Source organism: Diabrotica undecimpunctata, chromosome 7 (assembly GCF_040954645.1).
Source record: "Diabrotica undecimpunctata isolate CICGRU chromosome 7, icDiaUnde3, whole genome shotgun sequence".
Taxonomy (NCBI): domain Eukaryota; kingdom Metazoa; phylum Arthropoda; class Insecta; order Coleoptera; family Chrysomelidae; genus Diabrotica; species Diabrotica undecimpunctata.
The window spans coordinates 20,808,289-20,820,307 of record NC_092809.1 but is presented as its reverse complement, the minus strand read 5'-3'; the positions used below and the strand labels follow the sequence as shown (position 1 = coordinate 20,820,307).

The 12,019-nt window shown below is 35.1% G+C and overlaps 1 protein-coding gene across 6 annotated transcripts in view; it reads right to left on the bottom strand.

Annotated features, from left to right (window-relative positions):
• Window positions 1–12,019, bottom strand: part of twin (CCR4-NOT transcription complex subunit 6-like twin) — a 479,580-nt gene that overhangs the window by 55,821 nt on the left and 411,740 nt on the right. For all 6 annotated transcript variants that reach the window (XR_011951357.1, XR_011951356.1, XM_072536822.1 and 3 more), the window contains exons 2-3: window positions 3,954–4,022; window positions 276–433 (exon numbers count right to left, since the gene is read on the bottom strand). Coding sequence is in view for 4 of the 6 variants with exons in the window: in XM_072536822.1 (XP_072392923.1) it covers window positions 276–433; window positions 3,954–4,022 (227 nt within the window). In the remaining 2 variants the exon portion in view is untranslated. The remainder of the gene's footprint in view (window positions 1–275; window positions 434–3,953; window positions 4,023–12,019) is intronic.

Genomic DNA, 12,019 nt, shown 5'->3' with positions numbered 1-12,019 from the left:
TACTTTGTTTTAGAGTATTTTTTTAGTTTTACACCTACAATTGCAACTGGTATCAGTTCTGTCTTAGTTATTCTATACCTTCTGTATACTTTCACTATTATTACCGCCCTCCTTTTTCAATATTATCAATAAGTCAAAACACCGGTATATTTAATTATAAAAAATAAGTAAATATTTTCTTTGTTGATTACGTTATTTTACTACTGGTATTTAATTTTTTTCCATATAGAAGATACTTTCAAATACCTTTAAGAAATTTAAAATAATGAATTTACCTGAAGATTGATGATATCAGCTCCGTAATGTTTAATTTCTTCTAATATACCCTTTTTCCTATAGTCCCAGTTGAGGGCCCAACTAGGGCAGTAACTGTACATTTGCCTAGTGGCATATTTATCACAAAGAACATTGTAACACATCACAGTGAAGATACCTGCAACAAAAAACTATTATTAAAATTGGCGAGTAGCGCGTTCACCAAAATTTTAAATGCGAGTTGAAGTTTTATTTTTTTATTTTTACGTCAGGTTTTAAGCAGACCAAGCTGTGACAAACAGAAATATTCATGTTGGTGTAGAGTGGCAATAAATTCAATTCATTTCCACGACATTTTCATTTTGTTTCCAGATTCGAAGACTTGTTAGTCCCGTCAAGTCGGTAAAGGTCAGAAATTCTTTGTTTTGTGTATGCATTTTACGATCAATTGTCGGCGCAGTGTGGAATGTAGAATTAATATAATTGTATATAACTAACAATCAGATTATTCACGGTTTTCTGCGCGTGCTCTCTTTATGTGTTATTTAAGCAACAAATGTTAGTTTAACAAAGGTAAAAAAATCTCTATTTAAAACAGCTTTTCCAAGCGTATCTCATATATGCGCTATGATAATCATATTAGGAAAATTTACAGACTAGTTCTGTGCATCATATCTCCTTACCGAAGAACGTTTTGCACTCTTCTTGCCTTTTCCAGTTTCTGGGACCACAACTTTCACTGTTCTATGTCGATTAAGCAGTTTTGTATTTATTTACATTAGATTTCCCAAATTTTACATTACATTACTTACAATTATTTGGATTTTCTTTATTATCTGATTCCTGCGTTTACTAGTCTTTTTCATTTAACACTGTTGTTCGCTATTTCCTTCCAGTAAAGAACTCCAATACCTCTTAGATCTTCTACAATACTGACATACTACTACTATAAATCGTCATTGAATAGTCCAGTTAAAAAATAACGCTATATCAGAGTGACGTTATAAAAGAGGTAAAAAAAAATGAAATTTTAACGAGGTAAAATTTTATTACAGCATTATTTATTAAATTAATTAAAAAATTAAGAAATAAAACATATCATGTATATGAAAGTTACATTTTTTATGAAAAAGTTCTCTAATGCTGAAAAAAGTCCGTTATTTTCTTCTGCACAACACTTTCCGAATAATAAAGTTTTTCTGTAGTGTCCTTAATAATCTGAGTTGCTTCTTTGGTAGTTGTGGATGCCTCCCTAAACTGGTAAAATCTGAATATGGTCTCAGCAGCTCTCATTGCTTCTTGGATTGTAGGACAATCAACGCCGTCTTCTTCTTCTTCTTCACATTTCCACATTTTGCTTTTGTTCCACAATTTCTTTATCACTTAAAACTTAACATATTTCTACCTAATCGTCTACTAAAATGTAGGAGTCAAGATCAGTTCCAAACTCTCTCTGGTTTACATTAAATTTTTGTATCCACTCTGACAAAGGCATTTAGTCATCCTCGTCAACATCCTGAACATTGGGAGAAGCTACAGTCAATCTAGCTTGACGAAAGCACTTACAAATTGTCACTGACGTAACCACATTCCACGGATTGTCTAAAAACTGAACTTCATCAAGGACGGTAATGTTCACGGGTTCCCCATTGTCCCTACAAAAAATCATCCTTTTCAAAAGCTGTTTCCGATAATGGCGCTTTAAACTTCTTATGACTCCTTGGTCCATAGGCTGCAAGACACTCGTGCGGTTGGCTGGTAAGAAAACTAGATTGATATCGGTCAAATTAAGCTTGGGATGGGCTTGGCTGCACAGTTGTCAATTAAGAGAATTTTTCTTTTTTTTTAAGAAAGTTCTTTGTCTCACTTTTGTAATTCTTCTTCAAAAATATAGAAGTCATCCACGACTTTTTGTTGGCTGTGTAGTTTACAGGCAGTGTTTTTATATTTTTGAAACATCTAGGATGTAAATTTTTCCTAGTGACCAAAAGCTTTCTTTTCTCTGTACCTGTCATGTTTGCACAAACAAAAGCCACCACTCTTTGTTTTGAAAGCTTTCCACCGACACATTTTTGATTTTTGAAATTTAAAGTTTTGTCTGGAGTTAATTGTAAAAGACACCAGTTTCATCGCCATTGAAGATATCTTCATCCTTGTATGGTTGCCTTAATTGTGGCCATGTGTTTTGTAACCAATCACATGTCATGTTCTCGTCCCTACATTTTGCCTCTCCAACAATTTTCGCGAAGGAAATGGAGTGCCGGGATTTAAACCGATCTAGCCAGCCGTTACAGCACGTGAAATCTTCACCAAACAATTTTCCGACCTCTGTAACTTTCTCCTTTAAATGTGGCCCGGACACAGGAATATCAGAACTGCGACACTGCTTGAACCATTTGAGTACAGCTGAATCTACATCACCACGAATGCACTTCCTAATCTTTTTAACATTTTCTCCATCCTCATTAAAGGCTTTTAAAATGTTGTCCTTGTTTTTTAGGATTGAGCCGACAGTCGAATTAACAAGTCCAAATTGCCGACATACATTAGCAATTTTTCGACCACTTTCAAATGCTCTTATAACACGCACTTTATCTTTAATAGGCAAAGTCTTCCTTTTAGTACTACTACTGCCATTTTAAAAAATAAAAAGTTAATTACTAAATTAAAATCTAAAAACAAAACGAGCTGAATACAATTCCACGGTAGCGAAAATTTCTTAAACTGACTGTTCTGAAACAGAAAGTTTGACTGTTTAGGATGGCACTGGTAAATGAGAAATCATAGAACTGTCAAGGTCACATAACTGTACAAAGAAATGATATTCGGGCTTTTTCACATTCCTGGAAGAAACAATGCCGCAAAGCCGGAAACGCATTGCACTTTATTCTTCATAAAATAAAAAACGACAACCTACTAATTTATGACGCTATAGGCGAGGCTTACTTTATTTTTAGCCGATAAAGCTAAACCGACCCGGTTTAGGGGTTTTTAATATTGTTGTCGAATAGTTTTTGGCCGGACCTATTAAAAATTGACATTACAACCGAGATGACGTAATTACTGAGGCCGTAATGTCCAAGTTCCACTGTATATTCATCCTTTGCGCGTGTCCCAAAGATCGCAGTCCTTGTGTTTCTACGACATTTCTAATGTTGGGCATTCCATATAAGTGGGCTTTTACATCAAGGTGATATACAATACATAAGATGAAACACGCAACATCCAATAAATTTTGCCGGTTAATATGTATCTCTTGAGCGCATTTAAAACTACTAGGGTTCCTGGAACTATCGTTTACTGAAGCAACGAAGATAAAGCGCGGCCGGTCGCATTAGCAGCGCGCAGTTCACGCGTTGCACATAAAGGGCAATAAGTTATACATAGCACTGACAACGCGGACAAAGTGATAACGCGACGCAACTACGCAGTCACGTATAACTTGGAAATTATGCGCAATGTTTTCCGCGTCATTAACGCAACGGCATTATCGCTCCTATATAACAGCTCCCTTACATCACATTGTGCGAATTTGAGACTGACTAAATGCACATTGAAGTTTTTTGAGTATTTTATTAATGTTTATAACCGTACTGTTGACAAAGATTTGAAAACACTATTAAGTTTGAAAAAAATTGATAATACTTTTAAGTAGAACACTTCTATTAGGTATTGACTACTATGCTTAAACTACTTACATGTTGGTCTATTTGTTGATGGCCTTGCCAAAGGGATCCACGGTCGAGGAGGTGGCGAAGGAGTAGTAACTAAAAGAAAAAGAGAGAAATCAACATAGTTTCAAAAATACAACCATAATATATATGTATTATATTTAATCATACATCAAAAATCTTGCGCCTAGAAAAATTAAGTGGGAACCTCCTTTCAGCGCATTATCCTATAATAAGAGAGCGTATTATAGTATAATAAAAATGAAAAAACACTTTTAAGCACAAATAACCGTAAAATCTGCAAAATCAGCTATTATTTGATGGAAATTGATGTTATATAAAACAAACAGTTTTTCATTTCCGCTGTACTTATTTATCGCCTAAACCTTTTTCGCTAACCATTAGATTAATAGAAAAGCGAGGTTCCAAATACCAAAACCAAATTTATTTATTATATTTTAGTATTTTTCTTTTGTACAAATCCCATTTTTATACTGAATTCTTAAAAAAGTTTTTTTCTCAATCTATTAGTTAATACAACCTTGAAGTTATGATCATTTATATAATAATATTTTGTCTCATTGGCCGTGGTTCTTGTTTTACGACAATGTATTTTGTTTTATCTTCATTTAGTTTAATGCAGCTCCTTAAAAGCTCGTGAAAATATCCTTAACTTCTAATGTTGATTCTGCTACTGCATCTACTTCATTGATCGAAAGCGAGAACGATCTTTACTCCCCGTAGATTGATTTTCAGAGATAAGTTTTTCGCATGGTCTATTCTAATGCCAGGTTAACCCGGCATCCGACAGGTGAAATTTTGTAACGCTGTTCGACACGTGGGGTGAGACACACCCCAAGTTGAAAATATACTCATTCCTATATCTCGTAGATTTTCAAAATAATATGTAATACAAAGCTTCAAGATACATTACAGTAATAAATTCCAGGAGAACATTTGCTTATAATAGTTTACTATTGAACATCTTCTTCTTCTTCGTCTAGCCATTCACGTCCACATCTGAACATAAGCCTCTTCAAGTCTTCCTTTCCATTGTTTTTTATTGTACGCTACTTGTAGCCAATTTTTCCCGGCAGTCCTTTTCAGATCATCTGTCCATCTCATAGGAGGTCTGCCTCTGGGTCTTTTGTGTTGGTATGGTCTCCAGGTTAAAATTGATCTGTGCCATTTGTTTAGATCGCTCCTACATGTCCAGCGTATTCCCATTTCAACTTTAATGATTTTTGCACCACATCGGTGACTTTGGTTTTCTGTCTTATCCATGTGTTTGTTTTCTTGTCCTTAAGTGATATACCTAGCATTGCTCTTTCCATCGCGTGTTGAGTGACTCTAAGTATATTCAGTGTCTTACTCTCTAAGTATATTGAGTGTCTTCGGAGTGCATGACTTTTGTTTTGTTTAAATTCATTTTCAGTCCTATTTTAGAAGATTCGGTATGTAGTTCTAAAAGCATGGTTTGCATTTCTTGTAGGTCAGTAGCTATCAGGATTATGTCATCTGCAAATCGTAGATTACTGAGGTAGCGGCCATTGATGTTTATTCCCTTATATTTCCAATTTAGGTTTTTAAAAACGTCATCCAAAACTAGGGTGAACAGTTTGGGTGATAAAGTATCTCCCTGTTTGACTCCCCTGTTTAATGGTACAGGGTTCGTGTGTTCATTTTCATTTAGGTAGTATATAGCTGTAGCTTGGTTCATAGTTTCTTTTATTAAGTTAATATATCTACTGTCTATTCTACAATTTTGCATTGCGTTTATTACGGCCGTGTGTTCTATGGTATCGAAAGCTTTTTCGTAGTCTACAAATGCTAGGAAAACTGAAAACTTGTATTCGTTACATTTTTCTATTAATATTTTTGTGGTTAACAGGTGATCGGAAGTTGAATAGCCTTTTCTAAAACCTGCCTGTTCATATGGTTGGTATTCGCCTAATTTCCTTGTTAGTCGAGTAGTTATGACTTTGGTGAGTATTTTAAACAGGTGTGACAGTAGGCTGATGGGTCTGTAGTTTTCCAATTTTCGACTATCACCTTTCTTGTGTAATAAGATTACTTTAGAGTTGTTCCAGCTCTTAGGGACTTTGCCCTGATGTAAACAACTGTCCACAAGCTTAGTTACAATTGCAATTAGTTCCTTACCTCCTTCTAATATCATATCTGTGGTAATATTATCTTCTCCTGCAGCTTTATTTCTCTTCATATTTTCCAATGCTATAGTTACCTCTGAAATTGTTACTTTTGGCATTATTTCTGATCCAACATTTTTTATTAATTTCCGTGCTGGTCTCATCTCATCATCTTGTTGATGTGTTCTGTAAAGTTCTGTGTAAAATTCTTCTATTCGTGTCAGTATGTTTTCTCTAGTTGTGATTTCATTTTCGTCTTTACCCATTAATGATATCATCTGACGTCGTCCTAGTGTCGGTCTGAGGCATTTCATACTCTTATTTTTTTCAATAGTTGTTGTTATTAATTTTTCGTTTTCTTTTCTTTTTTGTTGTCTGATTCCTTTTCTAATCTGCCTATTAAGTTCTCTATATTCGTCGGTTCCCCTTTTGTTAGATTTATTTAAAATCTTCCTTCTTTTTATTTGTTGTAATATTTCTTTGTCTAATTCATTGAATGTTGTTTTTGGTTTTTTCAGTTGCAGAAGGCTTTTATTCACTGTTTCGGTAATAAGGTTATTCAAATCATCAATATCATTGGAGTTTATCTGCTGCATGCTAACTTGATTTAATGCATGCGCTATCTTTTTATTAAATTCACTATTTTTGATTTCTTCAGATGTCCATTTGTATCTTTTTTCATGTATTCTTTTTCTTTCTAGTTTTTTGTTAATTATTAGTTTTGTTCTTATTAGTCTATGATCGCTTCCTAGGTCAAACTGATTTAATACTGATACGTCTTCTACTAGGTTTCTATTCTTCGTTAAGATATAATCTATTTCATTCTTTGTCTTTTTATCGGGGCTCATTCATGTCCATTTTCTGCTTGTTTTTTTATTGAAAAAGGAGTTCATTGAGTACATGTTATGTTCATTCATGAAATTGAGAAGCATTTCTCCTCTATCGTTTCTTTTCCCGTAGCCATAGTTACCAATTAAATGTTCGTAATCTTCCTCTTTTTTGCCCAATTTAGCATTAAAATCTCCTAATAGTATTTCGTAATTTGCTTTATTTGTATCTATAGCTGTTCTTATTTCATCATAAAATATTTCTACTTCTTCATCGTCGTGGCTTTTGGTCGGAGCGTACACTTGGATCACTTTCAGAGTGGTTCTTTTATTAATCCTGATGATGAGATATGCTACTCTGTCTGATATGGGCTTGAATTCTTCGATACACTGTGTGAGGCTTTGTTTTACCAAGAATCCCACTCCCGTGTATTCGCCACCTTTATGCATAAAATGTGTGCCATTTTTTAGTATTATATACTCATCACTTTTTCTTCTGGTCTCGCATATACCAAAGATATCCCATTTTATATCCTTTAGTTCACTTTCTATTTCTGGGAATCTATTGTCGTCCGTCAGTGTTCGAATATTGTAGGAGCATAGCCAAATTGTCATCTTGTGGCAGCCGGGTCTTACCCAGGGATTCTTAGCACCCCCCTACCGTTAGTTGTTTGATCGTTGCCGTGATCAAGTCTCTGGGAAGTGCTGGGCACTGGGGGCCTTTTCTTTTTTGTCCTGTACATTGACTTGAAGGTTTGGACCGTTATCTCCTCACGCTGGTCCAGTGCGGGTTGAGGAGGGAAGGGAAGGATTTGGGTAGGTCTGGGTTGGTGGGTAGGATTTAGGGATTAGGATCCGTTTCTCTCCCGGAAGAGGATTGGGAGAAAAAGCTGAGCTAGCGTGGGCAGGGGCGCATCCCTGAAGCAGACCTGTCTTTACCGGGATCGTAAAGAGTGTCTACCCGCTACCCTATTGAACATATACCCAATTATATGAAATAACAATTTTTTTTGAGAAAAAAAATGTGTATTATGACCGGAAAATCAATAAATTTCTATCGAAATTATTAGTATGAAAGCAAGAAACTACAATAGAATGAGTATCTAGCTTCAGAAAAAAAAGAAAGAAAAAAACAGAATCAAATTCTACAGATTAATTATTGAGTTATCAGTTCTTAAAGTTGGAGCAATTTTAGCAGTACGTCAAACATGTTATAAACACCAAAAAACTTCACATGCCTCATACACGTATCTAGTTTTCCTGTCTCTATTTCTGGGACATGTTGAACGTCGTCCCTGCTGATTAGGTTTCCTCTTCTTTGCAGGCTGTTCGGAGTTTTCACCTAAAATCTTTCGGATACTGCTTCTCAACTCTCTAGATAATCTAGTGTTACTCGTTCTTTCTCTTTGATGTTCTTCGATCAATTGGAAACCCAGTTTCTTCAGGAAAAGGCTTTTAGGAATATTAGGACTATTGTTGTTTTGTCTTTGAATGATCTGGATATTGATTCCAGCAGTGTTCATTAGAGAGAAAAAATTGTCAAAGGCCAGCAACGACTGTTACGTGCTAGATTATACGTTGCAGATAGCTCGCCTCCACCTTTGGTCGAATTATAAAGGGAAATAATTTCAGGCAGCTTTTTATGAGTATCTGTTACTGTTGTATCATGGTGGAGAGAAGATATAAGTAAAACAACTTTTCCTTTCTTTGGTACATACGAAAGAATAGTGTACCCGTTCTGAAATCCAAATATACTGAAAAAAACTTCCCTTCCTTTCCCTTGTAGGAATTCTATGGTCAAATCGGGCTTATTTTTACTGATAGTACCTACTGCAGTTAAATTATCAGTCTCACGCAACTTCACTAAGCGATCACGACTAGTGTACTGGTCAAACGTTATATTGCGTTTGATCCCAGACACGGGAGCAACCAATCTTTCTACAATGTCTTTCCAAGAATTGCTAACTCGGAATGGACCTTCCACTGTTGTCCCACATACACCTTATATTGAGTAGGTAGTTCGTACGTGCGTCAACTAATGCATGTACCTTGATTCCATATTTCGATGGCTTATTTGGCATATACATATTGACTGAGAGCACATCTTCCTCTGAACGATTCAAGCTTCTCGTCAATTGTCAAAAATTCAGAGGGAGAACATGCAGATTTGCAATTTTCCACAAACCTATCGAAATCTAACTTGACTCTTTCTTCACGGTTTTATTTGTTATCGAATCTTAGACACGAAATTAAAAATTCGAATCGACGTTGGCTCATTGCGCAACGGAAAACGTCCATTCCTGTTCCGTCAGTGTTCCACAATTCATATAAATGGCGATGGTTATTTCTGAATGCACCAGACAGGTAAAGGAGCCCCAACACAGCCTTAATTTCTATCACAGATGTATTCCCATAATGTGGAGAGTTCTTCCAACTTTCAGATTTTTCTGCAATTCGTTGGTTAGTAAGCTTAACCAAGTCAGCAATTATTTGTCCATCAATAAATAGCACGAAACACTCAATTGGTGTCTTGGCATGATTTGCGTGATTTTTGACTCCCGGTAAATGTGTAATTAAGTTTCCTGCTCTTGTTCGAACATTTCGGTTATTGGGTTCTTTACTCCATTTCAATCCATTCTTTCCGGAATAATAACATTCTTGTCTGATATTTTCTACAACAGCATGCTGATATCCATTCTCTTCTTCGGGTTCTTATTCCATATCGGGATAGCTGTTGATACTTAGATTGTCAATATTGTCTTCTATCTCTGAATCATCTTGACCAATAAATTCGTTTTCATTTTTACACTCTTCCCACATACGCATAAGATGAGCCTGCTCTTTTTCATAGTCGCCCATTATTTCCAAATCTACGAGAGTGAAATTATGAATAACTCAATATAAATAGTATGTATAAGATGGCTTACCTCTGAAAGTTACGTCAAAGTACGAAATAAAAACGGAAAAAATAAACTTGTGAGTTCCGACACGTGGAGTGTGACAAACCCCAGACAACTTGAAAGCGACACCACTCACGGTATATCTAGTTGCCGATTGACCTGACTGTATCAGATTGTAGACAAATATGTATTTGAAAGCCACTGAAGCGCTGTTGGCGTTTGGAGTGAACTTTGGACTTATAACGGTTACTCTCTGAACTCTAGAGTTTCTCACACCCCACGTGTCGGATGCCGGGTTTTAAACAACAATGAGGACCGGAGCTTCCTGTCTTTGTCTAGAATTTGCGTAAAAACCATTTAATGTTTTCCCTCCTATTATTAATTCAATCTTAAAATCTATAAAGATCTGAATTCTGATATACGGTACACCTTGATCATGCTCCTAACACTTTTTAACCATTTGTCTAATAGTAAATAGTTTAAAAATGTACTTTAAATTTATTTTACTTATTGTTGGAGTCGCTTTTTTCATATCTGCAGCAGTTAAATATCGAGGCGGACCTGCAGGAAAGATAAGAAAAAGTCTTCTTTTAAGAATATTAAATTGCATTGAAGAGGAAATGCCATGTGCGTCGTTTGAGAAATTTTATTGTTGGTGTATCATTACCTAACTATATAATAATTTGAAAATAGTGTCCTTAGTAGTTAAAACATGTATTTTAGTAGTTTGCCTGTTAGCATATTTATTAGAAATTATGTTCTTGAAGAATGTAAAATAATCACTCTACATTTCTTACAAATTATAGTGATTTGCTACAGAAGTTTGCATAATTATAATTTAAAACATAAGAGTCCACAAGATTAAAACATCCCGTATATAATAAATTCGCCATCTGATCTGAAACGTGCCGCTTGCTTTTAGCATTCACAAAGTCTCAAAGTATCATTTAGCACGAGAAAATTAATGATCATTTTAAAATTGCCGTACTCAGCCTTAATATAATGTTACAGCGAAGTTTTTTATAATGTTGCATAATTTTCTCTTGACATCTTATCTTTTTAAATTATCGCGATATTTATTTTCTTTTCCAGCTCGCATCATCCTTTATTGCGTTAGAACAAGGCTCCTCGATGTTAATTAAAATCGTGTTAAGGATAGATTATGAGAGGTGTATACACAATTGATTTATGTTGCGTTCAAAATCCATTATTGCGAGAAAAGCTAAAAAGTGTACCGACCGATTCAATTTAATTAATATGCTCCTAAGCATCGATGTTCAGAACAAATTAAATACAACAGGAAATACGTAAGTGAATAAGTGAATTTACTTCCTATTATAGCATTAACTATTATAGACCCAGTATCGGCTATATTTTTATTTTATCAGAATTATTTTGTCCTTTAGAAAATAAATTTGATTTATTCAAAAGATATCTGTTTCATTTGATGTATCTAATCTACCACTTACCTCCATTTTGGGAAACAGACTTAATCCTCTTATTTTCGTTATACTTTATTCTTAGTATTCCAGCATGTTGTTTGAGATCATTAGATTAACTCTACTAAGTTATTAACTAGAACTACAGACCATGATGACGCAACTATTTCAAGCTTCGGAAAAAGTAGGTCTTAAGATGAACTTGGAAAAAACAAAAAAAAATGACAAATACACCGAACATTAGAGAAATAACGTTGAACGACATGAATTTAGAAACAGTAAGCGAATACATCTACCTGAGACAGATAATGAAATTAACAAATAAAATCAAACTGCCGAAATTACCAGAAGAATAAGGTTAGCGTGGACAGGATTTGGAAAACTGAGTTGGATCTTGAAAAGCATTAAAATAGAACAATATGAAAACCAGAATTTACGATCAGTGTATCCTCCCTATACTCACGTATGGTTCACAGACGTGGACACTCACCAAGTCTAATATAGATAAAATAGTAAAAGCACAAGGAGCGATGGAAAGATCAATGCTCGGGGTGAGACTTATAGACAAAAAACAAACAAATGGATTAGAAGCAAACCAAAGTAAAAGACGCAGGAGAACATGCTGACAAATTTAAATGGAGCTTCGCAGGACACAAGATGACATTAAGAAGATCGGAGGACACAACTGGAAGCAAGTGGCCCAAAATAGAAAACACTGCATTGATTTGGGGGAGGCCTATGTCCAAAGTTGGATTACTTAAGGCTGAAGAAGAAGTTATT